This window comes from Molossus molossus, unplaced genomic scaffold (assembly GCF_014108415.1).
Source record: "Molossus molossus isolate mMolMol1 unplaced genomic scaffold, mMolMol1.p scaffold_m16_p_10, whole genome shotgun sequence".
NCBI lineage: Eukaryota > Metazoa > Chordata > Mammalia > Chiroptera > Molossidae > Molossus > Molossus molossus.
Genome location: NW_023425345.1, coordinates 84,272,894 through 84,296,079, shown reverse-complemented (window position 1 = coordinate 84,296,079; position 23,186 = coordinate 84,272,894). Strand labels below are relative to the sequence as shown.

Below are 23,186 nucleotides of genomic sequence, written 5' to 3'. Positions count from 1 at the left end.
ATAAAAAGATGTTATTAGTTTTACTGCTTCAATATTAAAATGTGAAAGCATCTATAGTCACAACATGTAAACAAAATAGTATTTTCTTGCACTAAAGGATGTATTTTTTTCATTCATTCCAGCTCAAAAGAATATGGTTAGCTTTTAATTTATATGTATCATTTTATGAAGTCATATAAATCAGAACTTTTACAGGTTAAGGTCTCATTTATGTCAGACCAGAAATAGAACTCAGAACTCCTTTCTCTGTCTAGTGTATTTGTTAAACCATGTCAACCTTCACGTAGTCAGCAAAATATGTTCTGGTTGTGACAAAACGGTGGCTATGTCATAGTTATACTGACACCTTACTTGTCTGGTGGAGTTAGGAAATAAAAGTATCTTATTAATTGGTTATTCAGGTTAAGTAAAGGTCATTATATATAATATATATGGTACAAATTTCAATGAACAGAATAAATTGTATCTGATAAAAATCTATACTGAACACAATTTAACTTTAGATTCTTAGGAATAAATTCTTAAGATATCATGTGGTTAACTCTGTTTTTAAAACATTTATCAAACTATGCAATCATTTAAATGTTACTACTATTATTATTATTAATATATATAATACAACTGAGAAAACTGTAGCCCAGGGTAAACTTTTTCCATGATGCATAGCTAGTCAAGGGCAGGATCAGATTTTGCAACTTTGAAGCTATAATGTGATAGCAAGTGAATCTTGTACTTGTCATTATAACTGACAGACACAGAGATGTATCCATTTTGTTTTATTCATTTATTTTTTGGTAGGAATAACGCCAAATTTAGTGCTTACTGTACATAAACACAATTCTCTTCATTTAAAGTAATTAAACTCACTGATATAATCCAGAATATAAAAAATTCTTAACTTTATGAATTTAATTTTTACACACTACACAATGTTTTTAATTGCACTAAAAAAGTAAATGTAATCCTTTATAAAACTTATACTAAATAGATGGTTCACTGGTCATCTTACTTTTATATCAATGAATTGAAGAAAAGGTAAGGATTTTCCATATAGATAATCTTATTCAATATGGATATTTAGTAGATGTGACACGACAGGAATAAATTTTGACAACTTACTTGAGGCATCAGTGACTTAGCCATCATGTAAGATTCTTCAGCTTCTTTGGTTCTATTTAAATTTTTATAAGTTCTTCCTACATTCATGTGGGCACCAATATCATCTAAAATTTTAAAGAAATTATTTGTTGGCAAATATAGTACACAGAGTTCAATGTAAACTACTAAGAGGACATGTCTCTAGCAACAAAAACACTGAGCAAAAAATGCAAAAAGGAGGCATTCCCCCTTAAAATTCTTCTAACACAACTTGTTATAATTTATAATCAATGCTACACTAGCAAATCATTAAATAAAGTACTGTAAAGACAGACAGTGCACATATAACATGAAAAATCTATTTGAATGGACCCTTTGCTGAATTAAGACATGAGAGGAAAGAAACAGAGGCAACAAAGAAATTTACATCATTTTTCTTCACTGTATTTTAATATACAATACTAGGCTTGCTTCCATTTCCTAAGCTCACAAGCTTGGAATTTACTCAAAATATGGCTCAACTCTGAAAGTAAAAAGGATCACCATAACCCCTAGAATCATTTCAAGTGTCATAACTAACAAATACGCACCCATAGTGGGACAGGGGCAGAGATAGGTAAAAACTTTGTGAGTTTATCTTCTAAGATTTTTGTGAATGTGGTTGGAATACAAGTATATTGGAATGTTAGGATTATATAATAATACTTAATATGTAGCAGCCCGTCTCTCTTAAATGATGATAAATTGCTCTATAATTTATTTAAAACTTTTTAAAAGGTTGTGTTAATATCAGAATGTCAAAAATTTGTCTCATTTTCTGATATAAAAAATCGAATCCTCAGCAAATTTATTCTGGAGCAGAAAAATGTGCAAATAGAATAAGGAAGATATGAGAGTTTATGATATATTTCCCAGTAAATACTTCAATGGTCTGGAATAAAGACAGAAAGAAGGCAGAAGATCTTCAATCAGACAAATTTTAGCCAACATGAATCTCTAACAGACATGACAAGGTTTCAAATTATGATTACTACTTGCCTGTGACACCGATGATTTTGCAATTGTGGAACAGGTCTCTGCCTGCAACTCCCAGGACACATGGGGGCCAAGCATATATATCTTAGGCATTCCCCTAGGAGGAGAGTAACAGTCCTAAGATCTTGCTACAATGTTTCAGGCTGGCAATTGTGTGCACTGCACCAGAATGCCAGAATGGTCAGTCAGATGCAGTACAGGTTTGATTGGGGAACTAGGGGACAAGATTGGGAGAAGAAAGTTGATTTCTGTTTTAAGATGTACTGCTGATTTTCATGGGGTCTCGGGGGTGGGGGGTGGGGTGAAGCCAAAAAAAATTATACTTAGGCCAGCCATTCCCAATCCTGACTGCTTTTAAAAAATTGATACCTTCGCCCCACCCAGCTCTATCAGATAGAATCTTCAGGAATAGAATATGCAAAAATGTTTTTAAAAAGTTTAAAAGTCAACTTTGATGTATACTTGTCTTGAAAGGTGTTTATGGAAACTATAATTCCAATTGCAAAAATTTTATCTTTGTGAACTGGGATTTTCTTAAACTACTGCAACCAACAAAACAAACAAACAAAATGCAATCAGTTGTTCATTTAACATGATATACATATTTCATGGTCAGACACTATGGTATAGTTTACATTCTCACTCTAGCTAAGCAACAAAAGCCTTTAGGCTGATTTTTTTTTTTTTGAAGTTAACTTTACAATGTTATGGATTCCTCTTCTATGTGGTGTTATGCTGCTCCAGGGTTTTAAATAGCATCTTTATGCTTGTAATTCCAAACTCTGTATCTAGCCTTGACCATTCCTCTTATCTCCACACTTACAAATCTACATCTGTATATCTACCAGAGAAAGAAAGAACCCGACTCTCCTCCCCGTGTGTCATTTCATTTGTCAAATCTATAAAGAACATAGCCAGAAAACAAAGAATAATCTGATAAGCCTCTTAATTCCAAATTCAACGTTTCTATGTCTATGTACTTCCTCATAATAAATTGTAATAAACTGTTTTCTTAGTCCACAGTTTTTAGAAACAGCAATTTTGAGAGTATGGTAGGGAAGTCATACTAAAGAAGACAGGTTCAGCAAGTATGTCAAAAACAGCAAAAAGTAATTGACAACGAAAGGAAAAATTATCTTAAAACTGTGTGCCCGTATATGGCAACATTCTGTGATACATATTCACTAAATAAAATTAACATGCACATATACACCCACCTACACCATTTAATGTACTCTTTGCAACAATGCAATTACTATCCCAACTTAGACATGAGAAAGATAAGGTTGAAGGGGCTTAAATAACATCTTCTAAGTCTCAAAGTCCTTGGTCTCTGACATCAAATATAACTCTGCTTCTCAGAAAACTCGTAGATGAAATCTAAAAGACTTTACAAAGTAATAAATTAAGACTACATGGTTAGGGACCTGGACTGTGCTATATACAGGGGGCATGAAAATGAACAAGATGTTCATGCTGCTCCTGGGGAGCTCCTCAGTTTAAATAAACAAATACTTTTAATAAATAAATATAATACAGTACTAAATAGAAAATTACAAATATCATAGGAAAGACATAGCAGTGTAAAAAAATTTAAAGACAAGCAATATTTGCTTGAAAATAACTAAAAATACAGTAAAATTTTTTTTTAGAAAAGAAGCCATGTAATATGGGTTGTAAAAGATGGGTAGGATATGGTACAAGGTGGATTGGTGGATGGGAAAGATGGGAGAAGCAAGGAATTCTAGGTTCAAAGAAGCAAAAAGGTGAGGACACACAAGATCTATACCCCATGTTTTGAGAAAAATCAAACTCCATTTTTTTTTTCTTTATTTATTTTAGAGAGAGAGGAAGGAAGAGGGAGGGAGATAGAAACATGGATGAGAGAGAACATCGACTGGCCACCTCCTGCATGCCCCCTACTGAGGATTGGGCCCACAACCTGGGCATGTGCTCTGACCGGGAATCGAACCAGTGACCTCTTGGTGCATGGCTCGACCCTCAACTAGCCGGATGAGCAAAATCAAACTCTGTAAGGAGCCAGGGGGCACGCAATTGGATAACTAGACTATCAGTGATAGTTCTATAAATTTCTCTTCACCATTCTCTAACTGAAATTTGGCTTTGCCTTGGGGAGAGGGTGAACATTATGGCTCTTGCAAGCAGTGCCTGTGTTCTGTCCTGTACAACAGTGGGCCTGGAGGAAGGGTAGGTGCTGTGTCCTGTCCTGTACAGCAGTGGGCCTGGAGGAAGGGTAGGTGCTGTGTCCTGTCCTGTACAACAGTGGGCCTGGAGGAAGGGTAGGTGCTGTGTCCTGTCCTGTACAACAGTGGGCCTGGAGGAAGGGTAGGTGCTGTGTCCTGTCCTGTACAGCAGTGGGCCTGGAGGAAGGGTAGGTGCTGTGTCCTGTCCTATACAAGAGTGGGCCTGGAGGAAGGGTAGGTGCTGTGTCCTGTCCTGTACAAGAGTGGGCCTGGAGGAAGGGTAGGTGCTGTGTCCTGTCCTGTACAGCAGTGGGCCTGGAGGAAGGGTAGGTGCTGTGTCCTGTCCTGTACAACACTGGGCCTGGAGGAAGGGTAGGTGCTGTGTCCTGTCCTGTACAGCAGTGGGCCTGGAGGAAGGGTAGGTGCTGTGTCCTGTCCTGTACAACACTGGGCCTGGAGGAAGGGTAGGTGCTGTGTCCTGTCCTGTACAACACTGGGCCTGGAGGAAGGATACGTGTCCTCCTTGATCCCTACCACCCGACCATTGCTTCTCCTTCTTACAATCAGTCATCTCTAAATTTCAGGTCACTAAACTCTATTTACTGTATCTCCTGTGCAGTCACCAATCTTTGGGTCACAGCTCCTGGCTCCTTGTCATTCTCTCCAACATTATTGTTGCCAAAATTCTTACTGATATCAAAATTTACAGATAACATCTTCTACCATGTGGCCTTGATGTCTTTTCTTCCAATGATTTTCACCTCCATCTTCCTTTAAATAGTTACTTCACTGGCCACAGTCAAATCTAATAGAAAAATAGGGGGCAGTGCCCGCCACACCTTACGCCCCCAAGGACATATGGGAAGTGTGTGAGTGGAAGTACTTTTTAGTCATCATTCTGAATGGAAAGTAATGATGGCATTTGGTGTGTGGAGGCCACGTTTGGTATAGATCCTGAAATACAGTTCTGCACACTTCAACAGCATTCCTACTAAAAAACATTCATACTCTGGCTAGACTCTACTCAGACACCAACAATTTTTCAGGTCTATAAACTTATCACTTCTCCTCCATTACCTCCCTTTGTCTTAACATCCCTCCTTAACGATCTTAGATTCTTGTGCCATTAATATAATCATCCCCTTATCCATTTTTTGTTTAGTAATACATATGGCAAAATCCTAATCCCATTTATCTGAATTCTCCATGCCCTACCACTGCAGCTGCAAAGCAGTAGGAGACAAGTAGATCATCACATCCACTGGTTTAATTTTAATTTCAGTATTCCTAACTCAAGTAGGGTGTTACAGCTGCTTGGCAACTATACCACATTTCCCTAGGCTATCCATTTCTCTAGATTTTTGTTTCTCAAAGTGTGGTCCACAAGCTAAGCATCACCTGTAAACCTAATAGAGCTTCCAGTTCTACTCTAAACCTTTATGTATCAGAACAAGCACCACACACAAGCTCTCCAAGTGATTCTCAGGCACATTCAGTTTGTGAAGTACTAACCTAGGAAACTGCTTCACAGCCTCTCCTATTTTTAAATCTCTAATACTTCCCGTCCCTTCCTCACAATGTACTGATTATATTGTCTCCCACTTCACTGAGAAAACAGAAGCAAAGGGCAACTTCCAGAAACTTCCTGCATTTCATCTATTTACCTGTCCATGTCCTTACACTCTGTTTTCTTTCCTGTTACCAAAGGTTAGCCATCGGTTCTACAATGGAATCAAGTCCTCACTTAAGGTTTGATCCCCAGTCCTGGTTGGGGTCGTGCAGAAGGCAACCAACTAATGTGTCTCTCTCACATCGGTATTTCTCTCTCTCTCTCTCTCTCTCTCTCTCTCTCTCTCTCTCTCCCCATCCCTCCCTCCCTCCCACTCTGTCTGAAGATAAATGGAAAAATATCCTCGGGTGAGGACTAAAAGAATAAAAATAAAGAACCATGTTGTCTGGAAAAAGTGACAATTTCATTTCTTCATTGCCATTTGGATACCTTTTATTTCTTTCTCTTACCTGATTACCCTGCCTGGACTTCTAGTACAATGCTGAGTAACAGGGTTAAGAATGAATTTTTCTAGTCTTGTTCCTGACCTTACAGGATAAGCTTTTGTTTCTCACCACTGAGTATGATATCAGTGGAGGATCTGTCATATATGGCCTTTATTATGTTGAGATACTTTCCTTCTACATCTATGTTGGAGAGGGTGTGGAGAAAAAGGAACTTTCACATTCACTGCTGGTGGGAATGTAAACTGGTATAGCAACTGTGAAAAAAAATGTGTAGGTTCCTCAAAAAAATTAAGACTAGAACTACCAAATGACCCAACAACCCCTCTTTTGGGTGTCTTCCTGAAAAATTTGAAAACATGTATGTGTAAAGATATATGTACCCCTATGGTCATTGCAGCAATGTTCACGGTGGCCAAGACACGAAATAGCCAAAGTGTCCTTCAATAGATGATTGGATAAAGAAGATGTAGTACATACATATATATACAGTGGAAAACCACTCAGTCATAAGACAAATTACTGCCATTTGTGACAACATAAATGGATCTTGAGAATACTGTGCTAATAGGCAAAATAAGTCAGAGAGAAAAAATCAAGAGCCATAAGAATTCATTCATATGTGAGATATATAACAGAGCAACAAGCTATACTTTTCTTGGGGTTGGGTTACTGACCAATGAGTGTGTAAAAAACAAAAACAAAAAGCCCCTGAAAATCTGCAAGCAACAAATGAGCAAGACAGACAAACCAACAAACACTCCTAGACACAGACAACAGTATAGTGGTTGCCAGAGGGAAGGGGGGAGGTGGTAAAGGGTAAAAGGTGTCAATACATGGTGATAGAAGAAGATCTGACTTTGGGTGGTAAACACACACTGCAACATACAGATAATATTATAGTAATGTACACTTGAAACCTATATAACTTTATTAACCAATGTAATTCCGATAAATTTAGTAACAAAATTCCTTAAATATCTTATATAAGTATTTCTAACAATTAATCAAATTCAAAATAAGCCAGCATTAAACACTGGTAGTATTAAAATCACTGGACATAAAACTTGAACATAAACTCTACTATATTGTCCTCAAATGTAATCAAGCCTTTAAAAAGAAAGTATTCAAATAGTTTTATTAATTAATAACGCATACCTGGCTGAACATGGGTAGCTTGTAGGAAGTATTTCAAAGCTCTCTCAAAGTTCTTTTCATTTTCCAGAGCATGGCCCACATTATTCCATAATTTGGCATTATTTTTATTTACCTTAAATATACAGACAGAAATTAGTTACAATTTAAAAAATATGACTCCAATTAACAAAGATATTTATTTGATATACTATTGGGAATGGAGTATTCTGTGGAGATGTCCACAAATAGGTGAAGGAGGTCAGTAGGTACATACTTCCAGTTACAAGGTAAGTAAGTTCTGGGGATGTAATGTGCAGCATGGTGACTATAGTTAACAATGCTGTATTGTATATTTGAAAACTGATGAGAGAGGTCTTAAAGGTTTTCATCACAAGAAAAAAATCTATAAATATGTAAGGTGACAGATGTTAACTAAACTTGTGGTAATTATCTCATAATACCTAAGTATACCAAATCAGTATGTTATATAGAACTTAAAATAATAAAAAGTTTGTACCAACTGTATCTCAATGAAACAGGAAAAAACATCATTTGGATTTACTTCCAGGAAAAAAAAAAGTGATTGCAATGAACACAGATCTATTTGGTACACCACTGGGATCGGGTTCCAGGGACCCATCTCTGGGGATGAGGAAGAAGCCAAATGAACACTTCACCAAATGCACCCTCTCCCTCCTTTCCACATCAACATACTAAAACCACAGCAGTCTCATTTCATCTATTTTATATATTAGAACTTTATTAAAAATTTTATTTGATCAAAGCATAGTGCTGTTTGAAAACTCTGCTCTATTACTTGCATTCTTTTGGGAGAAAAGGTATTTGAATATGAGAATACGTTTAAACATTGCATTAATTACTTATTTTTAGGCTAAACATAAAGCTATTATGTAGTCTATTATGTTAACAGGAAGCCTGAGATTAGAACTCTAAATTGTGCTTTGACAGGTCACAGATGGGCCTGTGGTTTGGAGCATTGTCCTGGGAGCAAGGACAAGAAAAAGTCCTAAATATTACAGGGCTCCACTAGTAATCTAGAAGAAGGGTGAACTAATAATAATGGTAATGAGGTCTCATCTGTTTGCAGATTTCTGAGCTAAGGGAGACAGTGGAGTTAGTGAATGGTACAGGAAGACAGTCATCTGCTCTTAAATAGATGTCAAATCAAGAGGTCATACAGATTACTGAAATGAGGCAGTGAGCCAATAAAATTAGACAATGGAGAGTATTGAAATAGCCAAAAGGAAGTTAAGAACTTAGAGATTTGAAGAGTGGCATTGGTAAGGCAGCACCTGAAAAAAAATCTTTGCTTGTAACTTTTATAGAAAACAAGTCACATGATTTATTTTAAATATGTTTTTATTGATTTTTTTTAGAGAGGAAGGGATAGAGACATCGATGTGAGAATCATTGATCAGCTGCCTCCTCCAAGCCCCATACTGGGGATCGAGCCAGCAACTCAGGTATGTGCCCTGACTGGGAATGAACCAGGACCTCTCAGTCCCTGGGACAACCCTCAATCTACTGAGCCACACCGGCCGGACAAATCTTATGATATTTAAAAAGACCTCACTCCCATTTATATTGTCCATTCCAGAGAAGCAGGAATCCTGTATCAATCCTTTCTGCCAGTTCCTATCCTTCCTGTAATACTGTAACCAATGGCTGGTTATCTTCCACACAGTAGGTTGCCATTTTTTGCCATGTATTTTTTTTTTCATTGAATCTAACATGCCATCAATTATTAAGACTCACCATTGTTTTCTGTACTATTAAGAAAAAAAAGGTCACTAATTAATGTTAAGATGTCCTTCACTGTAAGATCTAATTTCAGAGTTGTTAAAAGGCTAAAAAATGTGTACCTTAAGAACCAATGCAATACAGTATTCTTATTTAAACATTTTATCATTTGAGTTTCTAATGACTGTATAGCATTTAGGAAATTATTCATGTGTGTTGTAGACATACAGGTTAAGCACTATTCAAAGCACTGGTTAATGTATATATATTACACAAAGAACAAACATTTCATTAATTTTTTTGGTCAAGTACTTAATATTGATAGTTAAATGTCTAATTAAAAGCAAAGTTAAAGCATCTTAGACATGGCTATAAAAAGTAATTGATGATGACCTGGCCGGTTTAACTCAGCAGTTAGAGCGCCGGCCTGCGAACCAAGGAGTCGCGGGTTCAATTTCCAGTCAAGGTCCATGTACCTTGGTTGTGGGTTCGATCCTAGCCCCGACTGGGGTGCGTGCAGGAGACAACCAATCAATGCATCTCTCTCACATTGATATTTCTCTCTTTTCCCTTCCCTCCCCGACACTTTATCTAAAAAAACCCCCAAAAAACGTAATTGTGACATACTTTCCTGTCATTCTGGATAATACTTTACCTTCAAGGCTGACATAAACAACGTATATTCAGACTCCCAATCCCAATTTCTGTGGAGTGTTTTTAAAGCATGAGTGAATACCACCAAAGAAAGACAAATCCAGGATAACTTTTTAAATATACTGTTTAAGAAAAAACAAAAGAATAAAACATGGTTTATATCACCAAAAGCATTTTATCTTTTAGAACAGAAGAAATATATTAAATATCCCCAATGTCATGTCTGAATTAACTCTAAAGAATAAGGATTGTTCTAATAATCATCCTACTTCAAAGAGACCAACACCAAAAACTTAAATATCTGAATACTACCTTTCGCTTCAATCTTTGATTACATTAACTATTCTAATTTTTACCTCTACTTCCAAAGCTTTGTTTAGATTTAATAACAAAAAGTTGATAAAATCAGCCTTTTAATTATGACTTTTTATATTTAGAGTCCTTTGTATAATTACCTACAACTTGAATATTCTTACTTGTGTTTAAAAATGGTGAATCTTATCACTGGCTGAATTTAAAAGATTTCTCCTTACAATCATATACCACAGATTATCATGACATTCTTGGAATTTTACATTTTAAAGTTAGAATTGTTTATTAAAAGTCATAATAAACTTGACTTTTTATAGAATGCAAATTACTTATATACTTCAGGGTAATGACTCAATTCATCATCTATAAAAAGATCATTATACTTCAATAATCCCTATGATCTCATTTAGTACTAATGTCTCTAGGTCTGTGTTTCTGCTCTGGTAACAGAGTTCAATTTCTTTCAATTTGATAGATACACTTAACCAGAATAAGAGTACATGGATCAGAAAGAACATGGACAAAGGATATAGTCAGATGTACATCAGAATCAAGACTCCGCTATTTACTAGCTGTGTGATCTTGCATAATTCAGGTAACTTGTATGATCTTCAATTTTAAAATGTACAAAATAGAGTTAAGGAGTGTCAAGATTAAATGAAAAAAAAAAACAAACAAATCTAAATCTATCAGGGCATCTGACACATGGCAGGCACAGTAAAATATCGGTACTGATTATAATAAGATGTATGGGTCAAAGCTAGTAAGAGAGAGGGTTTGGTAGATAGAAGTGAAAATTGTACACTAGATGAGATCCACAGAGAACATGCAGTGTGAGAAAAGTGGCTGTGAGTAAACCCCTGAGAAATAATAAATATTTAAAGAGCAGGTAGAGGAAGGAGAAATCAGAGAGAAAGAGCAGAAATAAACAGATGTTGAGAGAGACTTTTTACAGATGCCTAAGAAATAAATTTTCAATAAAAGCACTGACTGAACTTAGCTGCCAGGAGGCAGTTTATCTGTGTTACTAGATGACATAGAGAAGTCCGAATTCTGTGTGCTGAATGGTGGCTGGACATGAGAAAGAAGGCAGTGACCATTTCTTGTATATATACCGTTTGACTCTTGTTTCTTAACTGTTAGTTTAAGGCAATGAGGACATGGTGGTTATGATGAAGACAGTAACAAGAGCAAGAAATCATAGTACTCACAGTTGTGAGTAAGCAAAACTGTTTATCCCAGCATTATTATTTATAAATTATTGTATTATTTTCCATACGAACTGTAAACCTACTTTTGCCCTCCTGTACATTTTATACATGACTATGAACTAAGCATGACTCACTTAAGACAAGACTATTAAGTTAATTCATTGCATATGGAGTAGTAACGGTCATTAACTTTAGTCTCAATAATATATCCTTGTTTTCATTTGGGTCTGACTCAAAGTTTATGTGTCAGGCTGTAAAATAAAATTATATAAATATGAAGACCATAGTAGCAGTAGGTGCTATGGGGATCTGCTAACCTGAATTACAGAAAAATGAGACCATCAAGATGGAAAACAGAGAGGTATAAAAGTATGACTTACAAAACTGAACTAAATGGATATTTAAGTACTTAAATGTATCATATTTGATCTATAGTAAGCATGAAATAAACTAATATTCAAATTCACCTTTTATTTGATATTTTGTGCCATCCATGGGCTACCAAAATACAGAACCCCATGCTAGGAACATATAATACTCGCTCAGCAACAACAAATCCAACTGGAAAAAAAAGGTTCGATGCAGGAATAAATGGTAATGCCATTAAACAAAGTGCCTACAAAGAAAAACAAGATATTAAATTAAAAAATATATGAACACTCAAGAGTCAGATCAAATCTTTTGTCAATTAATTTGGAAATGTACCGGTGAACCATTATTAACAATATTGAAAAGAATTAATTTAAACTTAAAGAAGCAACTTAGGGATAATAACAAACAAAAATGTATGTCAACAAGGTGAGATGACGTCTTTTTGAATGTTAGAACATATAATTAAGGTTTATCCAAATGAAAAAAAAAGTATATTCTGAAGATGTATCTAAAATAAGACATTGATGATTTTATACAGGTAACCAATGTGCACGTGGTAATCTGACAGAGAAAGACGTTAATAGGTTTTAACAAAATCAAACCACAAAGGCTGATCAAATAGATAAACATGCCAGTTTTTATGTTACTATTTCAAGTAACCACCTATTGGAAATTGCAAAGGTATGTTTTAGACAAGACGGTAGACTACCATCCCACTTCTATACCTTGGCATTACTCTGCATTTTCTGACAAGTCACATACATTTCACATAGGCTTAGTGTATGTTTAAGAATAAAATTGCCTCTTTTTAAAACAAGAGTCAGTCTTTTTTTCTAAGACTTCTAGGAAATTCTAACAAGAATTTGTAAAATTCTAAGGGAAATAAACATCTCAAAAATGTTTGTTTTTTTTCATTTTGAAAATGAAATGGCGTATGGTTTCCGGGTCATAAAGCCATTACAAAAGGTAGGACACAAATCACTAGCACAGGAATAACTTGTGCTTACGGAAGAAACTAAGGTAGCTGTCATCAGAATGTCTGTTTCTATGGACATATGCTTCCATATTGTTACCCTGATGTTTTACAGCATCTAACTGAATAAATAAGTTGTTCCCTCACCTTCGTAAGTTTGAGAGTCTTCTGACAGGTAAGAATGTCTGTCTTTATTAGTAAAATATAGATATAGACATGTTTATATATTAAAAAGAAGACTTTTTCCACGAATCACAAATTAATGACTTTTAATGAGGTAAAGCTGAATCTGAAGAAAAGCACTACTGTCACACTGCTCAGTATAATAACAATTTATGTATCTGAAATTTCTCCTTAATCAAAAAAGTTAAAAAGTTGCCTTCTTAATCAAAAAAGTAAAACACTAAGAGTGCATAGTACATTTGCATTTCCCAGTAGTGCTTGATAAAAATAACCAGTTACCTGTGAAAGAGAGAGATTCCTAAATATGCAGTCCTTTTTGGGGGGAAATATTCCCTATATTTCATGGCTGCCCTAAAGCTATTTCATGTGAAAGAATTATAAATTTTAAATTGACCTAAAGATGCACCACAGACTGATACATAAGATACACAAAAAAGAAAAGCAATCTCCCCAAGAATCTATTGATTTAGATAAGGAATGTCTCCACTACAGCTGTCCCTCACCACTCCACGCATCGACTTCAGTGGTTGACTCTGTTGTGGATTTTCAAACACTAAAAGACCGTGATAGAGTGAAGCTGCGAAAGTCCAAGCAGGAAGTGGTGAGGGATGACTCCGTATAAAGAAAGAATTCTACTTCGCAGAAATTCATTTATCGCGGTAGAGTCTGGAACTGATTAACCACGATAAACAAGGGCTGACTAATTATTAACTTGGAAGTTCTAATACACTATTCATGTACCCTAACCTAGTTCACTATGACTAACATAATCGCCTCCTTCCAGTGATATAAACTCTCTTTGGGAGAAAGAATGGCAGTGGAAAGAACAAAGAGTTTGGAGACAAATCTGTGTCACTTGTTACTTCCTATATAATATAAACTAATCAACTGAATGTTTGTGAGTGTTTAGAAATAAAATAAAATAACTACTTACATTATATTTTTGAAATACTTATGACATTTTATTTAATAAGTGATTAACATGGTATCTGGTAACTTGGTAGGTACTCCTTTGATCTACTTATGCCTTCCAGAGAGCTTCAGAAAATATCACCATAAAATATAACATGTTTAAGACTATACTCAAAACTTTTCCTCTTTCATACAGATAAAATAAAATTTATATAAGACAATGTTTATTTCATTGACACTCTCCTTCTATTCAGCTTACATTATATATTATATCATTCTTTTATTTGCAAAATCTTCAAATTCACCTCCTCCTCCCTTTTTACCTTTCTTTTAGCAGAACCTAAGCTCTGGATCTATCTACCATATATCTGCTTTGTCTGTATTTACCCGAGCAACCATCACTACTAGAGGCAGTTCCAAAGCAGACCAGATTGGTATCATCACGACTGCATGCCCACCGACTTCAAATTGGTCCTGAAGACTGCTCAGGATTCCCAGGTTTCTTTGTAGGTTTACTCCCAACTTTCCTCGACTATATTGAATTTTGATTACTTTCCTTAAACTTTTGACCCATGTCCCTTTTAGCAGGTGACCACACTTCCAAGCTTAGGGAGAAAACTAAAGCCATAAAACAGAAATTGCTTCAATTCCATGCTACTAAACATACAAACATCCACACACATTCATACTCATTTCTGTAAAAAGGTGTCTCCATTAATCTATCTCAGGCCAAACCTGAGGTTTACATCCCCTTGGATCCTCACAAATGTCACTATAATTACCCCTTTTTTCATTTACTCAGCGACTTTCTAATCAATTGTATCCTTCCTACCTATACTTAAACATGCTCTTACTTGCCAACCTTAAAAACATTCTCCTTTGACAACATATTTTTAATCTACCTTAACTATTCATTATGTTCCTCAGGTACAAAACAAATTCCCACTGTCTCAGGAAAAGACTTCTGCAGCCATGGTAACAAGCAGCTGATTTTAACTGTGTTTAATCAACATTTCAGCTCAATGAATGTTTTTGTAAGCTGACCCTTCAGTGATATATCCCTTTGCTTCTAAAAGTCAGCCAATTGAGTATTACAATGAAAGTGATTCTAAGTGTCAATCAACCAACAGTCTACCTCAGCATCAACTCACTCCCACCTCTAAAGGCCCAATTCTAAATCTCTGTGCTTCCCTCAAACCCTACAAAAGATTAGCAGTCTGTGGTGCTGGAAACCACTGCCTGACTGGCACTACTTTCTTACTTAGGCAGGCAACAATTAATTTCAAGCTTGTCTCATTCAAAGTTAAATTACCCCAGCAGGTTATCTACACTAGCAATCCTCACTTCCTCATTTCCTAATCAAATCACTCCACAGAAATAAATTTCACTAAAGTAACTAAAAGAGGTCAAATCCAACTTTTCTACTACCTGACAGCACCTGTTAGCATTAAGCATTCTGTCGTTCTTGGAACACTTTTCCTACTCTTCTGTCCATTTGGTCTAACTCCATTTGGTCCATTCTCCTCTACACATCTAAATGAGAGAAGTTCTCAAAACCGAGTTGTAGGCTTCTTCTTTCACTCTATTCAGCCCCTTCACTATTTTCTGAAAGAGAATTACGACCAAATGCTCTAAGGCATTCATCATGTGCATGAATGAACTTCTATTCGATGCATGTAGAATGGTACTAGCTGGTTATCATCTTTGAGAAGCGTGACAAAACCCCAGGTGAGAAAGGCTGCTCTATAACCTCTGTGTAGCCTTCTTAGCCACATCCTGCTTTCAAGTACTGTCTCTATGCAAATCGATCAAATTTTTATCTGTAGCTTAGGCTTCTCTGAACTTCAGGTACAAAGTGATTTTCAAAATCTTCACTAGACTAGAATGTTTCAAAGGCACCTAAACTCATCAGGTCCAAAGATAATAGTAAATTTAATCTTTCCCCTAAACCTTATATTCCATCAATCTTCTCTTTTAATTCAGAAATTGGCTTCAAATTTCTCTATAATAAAATTTCCCTGGAATGAGGACCTCATATTTCTTGTTATGATCATATCCTTAGTGTCTACATGCTGCCTGGTACACAGGTTACAATAAAAATTTTTTATTCAGCCCTGGCCGTTTGGCTCTGTGGTTAGAACATCGGCCTGCGGTCCGGAGAGACCCGAGTTCAGTTCCCGCCAAGGGCGCGTATCTCAGTTGCGGTTTGTCCCCGGCCCTGGTTGGTTGTGCGGGTGGCGACCACTTGATGTGTCCCTTTCACATTGATGTTTCTCTCTCTCTCTCTGTTCCTCTCTCTCCCTCCCACTCTTCCTGAACAAAGGGTGGAAAAATGGCCTCGGGTGAGGATGATAAAAAAAAAAAAAAAAAAAAATTTTTATTCATTAAATAAATCTAGTGGCTGCTGACTGAAAAGATATATCTGCGAAGTATTAAAAGCACTTTATAGCATATAGTAAATGCTTAAGATAATATTAAAAATTATTATCTTCAATAATTTAAAAGAAAGGCATTAGAACTATTATGAGTACAAAGTGAGGGCAGGATAAGAAATTTACAAAGAAACAGACTTCAGAAAAACAACAAAAAGATTTTTCAATCAGAATTTTCTGAACAGAGGAAGAAATACCTTAGGGAGTAATGACAATCTTGCTAATGAAAATTAAAAAGCTATATATTTCTAGCTGTATATATTAGATGGCACTCTTCTCTACGCCAAAAAACAACATAGTATATAATATGATCCATTTCTCCAAAAAGTATATAATCTAGTTGGGTAAAAAGGTAAGAAATAGAAGAAAATGATGCCAGAAGAAGTGCCTCATTTCAGAGTTCCTACCAAATTAGGAAAATTAATAATCAGTTTTTGTTTTACATGCTGAATATATGTCGAATTATGCCTGCATATCAAATTCTGATATATAATTTTAGGATAACTTAAAATAAGTTCATAAATTTTGATGAATTAAATGCAGTCTCTTAATCAATCAATGGAATGTAATATCATCTGAAAAATGATGAGAGTTCCTTACCATTAAAACAGTTTTGGAGGAATCACTGGGGTATCTGAGACTGAATACTCCCAAAGCCCCCAAAAGACAAAAGAAAGCAAATGTGGCAACATTTCTAATATCTAGAAATGATTCTATAAGTGGTATTGTTCCCATGGTCCAATCACAGCAGAGCTCTGAAGGATTTAATAGAAGCCAAGCATTCACAGGGAGGAGGTAGTTAAAAGTTAGCTGCCTTGTAGGAGTTGGGCTTACAGCTGCTGGGTTATCAAACCTGTATAAAGAATGAAAAAAAAAAAAGTTATTCAAACTAAAACACTTTTTAAACATAAAATTAATATATAACTAAAATACTAAACAATAATTAAAGCAATATTTTATATGCAATCTCATTAAACAGAAGACAAATATTTTTTATGAGCACCTCAGATTCCTGCCAGAGTCTAAAGTGTCTAATCTTTATGAAATATCTAGTTGAGAGGAGTGGCAGTCATGAAGAACTGACCAAAGGGCAAGCGAGTTATCTATTTCTAGTTTTTTAATTAGAATAATTCAGAAATGCATCCTATAGTATTATGACACTCTATAGAAGTGCTTTAATTAAATTATAACCTTCTGATTAACAGTAGTAGGAAAAGTTGGATAAGATTCATTATTGCATGTGATGTATGAATGCTCCTAAGAAATACATTACTGTTTTTCTCCTACCACAGACAGAGAAAACTGTATCATTTATAAACTTTTCCTCTTTGTTTAGACTTCTTGGAGGCTAAAAACCAAATTTCCAGCACAGAGTACTCACTATAAAGGCCTATGTATCATTTTATTTACGTTTTCCTTTTTTCCTTCTAGTATATATTAATATAAAACTATATCCTAGCTTGTATCTCCCCTGGCCATGATATATTTAATGTATATTTCATTAGTCTATTTCCTGAAAACTAAGGCAAATCATTTTTAAAAGTACATTTAAAAAGAATAACTTCACTTATATTTCTTTATGTTATGTTCTAAATTTTATTGACTATATTAATATATAGTCCTTTAAAAATTTAATTACTCATTTTAAAATGAGTAAGCCAATGAAAAATCAACCTCTACCATTTGACTTGGTCTTCCTAAAAATATCAAATGATTGAGAAAAAGTAAATACTGTTTGAACAAATAATATCATTAAAATTTTTTCATATTTAAATATCTACATATATGAAAAATAATAAATACTGAGAATCAGGACCTGAATTCTCAAAATAACCAATAAACTGAATACAAAGCTGTCTTTTCCCCCGTTATCCACTATTCAAAGTTCATTTATTATAATTAACAATTTATTTAGGACAGTGAATAATTGAACTGTAGAGAAAGAGTACATGTCAAAGCAAATCAAATTATATAATAATCAATTTCACAAGGTAATATAATAGAATAAAATTTATACACACACACACAAATACTTATTTATATGTAACACCCCATACATTCATCTACACATACATACACAAAACAAACATATTTAGACCTAGTAACCAATTTTCATACTGTAGAATTAGAAATGAGATATCAAATTTTCTAAAAGGAATAATAAATGAAATAAAAGCATTGAAACTAAAGGGCCAAGAGAAAATATAAAGTATATATCTATAATTCAATCTAATACTTAAATGAGGTGTTCAATTTTGCCTGACTAGACTTGAAGATAAATAATTAGGAAATTAAAAAGTAATTATTCTTTAATAAAAAAATGCTATTAAAAGGATAGTTATATGAAAAAATATCACAAAGATAGTGTTGGATATAGAGAATTATCTGAATAAAATTTATTCTAACCAGCAATGCACAATCATGTATAGCAAATAACCAACATTTTGGCCTTTTGTTAAAAGAAAAAAAGTTATTGCTTATAATGTTAGCCACTTAAATAAAATTTAATAAAGAACTAGTAAAATTTTCATTTATATTTTAGCCAAGTAAGATGAAATGGAAAAAATGCTAAATGTTAAGAGCAGTAAAAAATTACATATAGATTATTTAAAATTCAGTATAAATATTGCTTCTAGCCTTAAACAAATGAAAAACTGGACAAGATATATAAAGCTTTTTTTTGTTTTTAACACTATGAGCATCAAGCCAGGAAGGTCAGAGATACCTGAGAGAAGAAAAACTGCCCTACCTGAAGAGCTTAGTACCTGAAAAGAGTTTTTAGTCTGTGGGGCTATGAAAGGGAACCCAGGCAGAGTCCCAGGGTCCAGAGTTAGTGAGCAGAGTATCACCAAGAAGAAATCTGCTGAGAAAGAAAACTCAGGAGATCTGTAGGTCTCTCTCCAGTTTTCAGTATTATGTGAGGTAATACTCAAGATCAGTACTGTAGTACGTTGAATAATGTCTCCCCAAAATTCAAGTCTACCCTACACCCCAGAATAGGACCTTATTTGGAAATAGGATCTTTGCCAGAGTAATTAATTAAAATGAGGTCATACTGAATTAAGCTGGGCCATAAATTGAGTGACTGCTATTGTTATACAAAGAGGAGAGAATACAGAGAAACACACAGGGAAGGCGGCCAGGTAAAGACAAAGAAGATTGAAGTGATGCAGCAACATGCCAAGGAATGCCAAAGATAGCCAGCAACCACCAGGGGTTTGCAAAGGGGCACGAAACAGATTTTTCCTCAGAGCCTTCAGAAGGAAGTAACTGCCAAACACCCTAATTTTGAACTTCTGGCCTCCAGCACAGTGAGAATAAGTTTCTGATGCTTTAAGCTACTCAGTTTGTGGTAATTTATTATAGCAGCTCTAGGAAAACTAATACAAATAGTAAAATACCTCCTGAAAGGATTAAACATTTCCAAATATCATGGCGAGCTGGGAATAGCTCCTCAGCAGGCAGAGTGCAGATCCCCCTAATTCACCGCCAGAAGGGTCTTGTGTCAGAAGTGGAGCAATATTAGCCTAACCAAAATACTACTGTGTGATCTCACGAAACAAAGCTTAAAAAAGCAAGGCTGAAAGATGAAACTAATAAATGCCTCCCAGAACAAAGTCTAAACTATTTACAAGAATACATTAAGGTAAAACTCACATATGGCACCTATTAAAAAATTACCAGGCATGTGAAGAAGTAGAAAAACTTAATCCATGAGGAGAAAAATTATTCAATCTAAACTGACCAAGAAATGACACGTGATAAAATTAGTGGACAGGACAGGAACATTAAAGCACTAGAACATGGAACACATAAAAAAGACTCAAATAGAACAGAAAACAACACCTCAGATGAAGAAGTCTAAAATACATGTAACTGAAGTTCCAAAAGAAGAGAGAGAGAAGACAGAAAATATATTTCAAGAAGTAACAGCTGAAAATTTTTCAAAATTTACATAAAGTAAAACCTATAGATTCTAAAAAGTTAAATTAACCTAAGCATAAGAAATATGAAGATAAACAAAACAGTGACTGGAAGTTTGTATCTTTGGACCACCTTCTCCCAAACTTTTAGTTAAAGCTGAGTAAGTCCTGAGGATGTAACTTACAGTGTGGTGACTATAGTTAAAAACACAGCACAGTGTATATTTGAAAGTTGCTAAGAGAGGAGATCTTAAAAGTTTTCATCACAAGAAAAAAAACTATTTTGTAAATATGTGTAGTGATGGATGCTAACTAAACTTATTAGGGTAATCATTTCCCTCTCTCTATATATCAAAACATTATGTTGTACATTTAAAACTAATACAATGTTATATGTTAATTATGTTGCAAAAAAATAAAGAGAAGAGAAAAAATGATAAAGAGAAAATATTAAAAGTGGCATAAAGATACTATATGCAGAAGTATTTAAAGATAAGGGTGACAGAAGATTTCCCGGGGGGAAAACGATGCAAGCCAGAAAGTACTAGAGTAACATTTTTAGATTACTGAATGAAAAATAGTCAGTGCAGGATTCTACACTGAAGGATAATACTGTTAAAAACAGAGGCGAAATAAAGTATTTTTACATACAAAAGCTAAAAGAATTCATCACTAGCAGACCTACATATTAAGAAATATTAAAGTTCTTCAGTCACAAGGAAAAATGGTACTAGTAATGGGAACTCTATGCATTAATATAAAAGACTTTAAAAAACTATTTTAATTTATTCCAAAAATAATTGTTTAAAGCAGAAAATAACAATGTATTGTGGAATATGCAATGTATACTCCAGGAAAATGTATGCAAACAACACAAAGGCTACGTTCTTATTTATAACAATTTTATATATCTACACAAGAATTTACTTATATATGTTTATACTATACATATTGACATTTATGCTATATATACTTGCAATTATATCTCTTGAAGATAAATTGTGATAAGCAAAGGATGTATACAAACCCTAAAGTAGAGATTTTCAACTCGTGTGCCACAAGAATTTGAAAACATGCAATACTTGACTATTTAGTTGGGGGGGCATTGACCTCTTTCCCTCAGATTGTAAAATAAAATAAAAATGACAACAGCCAACACAAAGATAGCCATCCAGTATGACTGAATCAAAATTATACCATTTTTTCTTTTGTCAGATAGGTAAAATAGATATTTTTTCATGTGCTCCAAAATCTTGGTAATTAATTTATGTGTGCCATGAGATAAAAAGGGTTAAGAATAGCTACCCTAAAGCAAACATTACCAACAAACAAACAAACAAACAGCAAAACACCAAACAGCAAAGATTTATAGCTAATAAGCCAAGGAGATAAAAACTGAATAAAAAAAGTAATCCAAAGAAGAGAGAAAGAAAAAAAAGCGAACAAAGAGATGGGACCAAAAAACAAGAGCAAGATGGTAGATTTACATCAAACTATATCAATAATCGTATTAAATGTAAATAGCTGAAACACTCTAGTTATTTTATTTTATTTTTTTGATAAGTGCCCCTAGTGGAAACCGAACCCAGGACTGTATGGTCCGCAGGCCGATGCTCCAACCGCTAAGCCAAACTGGCCAGGGCTGAAACACTATTTAAAAGATAAAGATAGAGCCCTGGCCAGTTTTGCTCAGCGGTTAGAGCGTCGGCCTGCGGTCCGGAGAGACCTGGGTTCGGTTCCCGCTAAGGGCACGTACTTCGGTTGCAGTTTGTCCCCGGCCCTGGTTGGTCGTGCGGGTGGCAGCCACTCGATGTGTCCCTTCACGTCGATGTTTCTCTCTCTCTCTCCCTTCCTCTCTCTCCCTCCCACTCTATCTGTACAAAAATGGAAAAATATCCTCGGGTGAGGATAAAAAAAAAAAAAAAAAAAAAAAAAAAAGATAAAGATAGATAATCTGACCAATCAAAAAAGGAAAACCCAATTCTATGCAGCCTACAAGAAATCCACTTTAAATATTAAAATACAGACGGATAAAAACTAACAGGCTGGAAAAAGTTAAACAATATTAACAGTATATTAACATGGCTTGAGTGGCTATATTAATACAAGAAAATGTAAATTTCTGATTAAAGACTATTATTTGGGACAAAGAAACTCATTTAATAATGATAAAAGGGTCAATTCACCATGGGGAAATTACAATCCAAAATATTTATGCACTTATTAATAGAGCGTTAAAACACAAAAGCAAAAAAAGATTCAACTGGAAGCAAAAATAGACAAATCTACAGTTATAGTCTGAAATTACAACATCCTTCTTTCAATAATTAATAGAACAAGTAGACAAAAATCATTAAGAATATAGAAGACTTAACATTTATCCAATTTGAGGGTCATTATATCTTGACTGTGGTGATTTCATGAGTATATACGTACCTCAAAATTTATTAATTTGTACATTTTAAATATATGCAGGTTTTAAAAAATATTAATTATGATTCAGTAAAGCTGTTAAAAAAGAAACCTCAATGTAAAACAAAGACTTTCTGGAATATTTACAATCACTTAAAATCCAAAGTTAATTAAAAAAAGATAGAAAAACAACAAAAACACACAGAAATTCATACCTGGTGAATACTGGAAGTTGGGACTGAATAACCTGGACTCTAATCACAACAAGTAATAGTGTACTGAACATCAAAACAATGAGTTTTATTAATGTCTGCAGCATAGAAAATGGAATACTACCCTTTCCCCGAAGAAACTGTCCAGCAGTAGTACATAATAATGGTAAAGTATACTGGAAAAGAAAAGAAAAATGTTTTAAATAAATATCCATATACCACAATGTTACCACGTACTGCTTTCTAAATGCGAGATAGAAACTGACTATAATTTTAAAATCAATATGGAACAATTTGTAGAACTGATAATGAATAAAACTGAGCCAAATAATCTTATCCAAC

The 23,186-nt window shown here is 34.6% G+C and overlaps 1 protein-coding gene across 12 annotated transcripts in view; it reads right to left on the bottom strand.

Annotated features, from left to right (window-relative positions):
* TMTC3 (transmembrane O-mannosyltransferase targeting cadherins 3) overlaps positions 1–23,186 on the bottom strand; it is a 58,013-nt gene that overhangs the window by 6,995 nt on the left and 27,832 nt on the right. For all 12 annotated transcript variants that reach the window (XM_036251597.1, XM_036251591.1, XM_036251595.1 and 9 more), the window contains 6 exons: positions 22,848–23,020; positions 16,898–17,150; positions 11,893–12,041; positions 9,904–10,024; positions 7,509–7,620; positions 1,120–1,223 (listed from right to left, as the gene is read on the bottom strand). In XM_036251597.1, the coding sequence (XP_036107490.1) occupies positions 1,120–1,223; positions 7,509–7,620; positions 9,904–10,024; positions 11,893–12,041; positions 16,898–17,150; positions 22,848–23,020 (912 nt within the window). The remainder of the gene's footprint in view (positions 1–1,119; positions 1,224–7,508; positions 7,621–9,903; positions 10,025–11,892; positions 12,042–16,897; positions 17,151–22,847; positions 23,021–23,186) is intronic.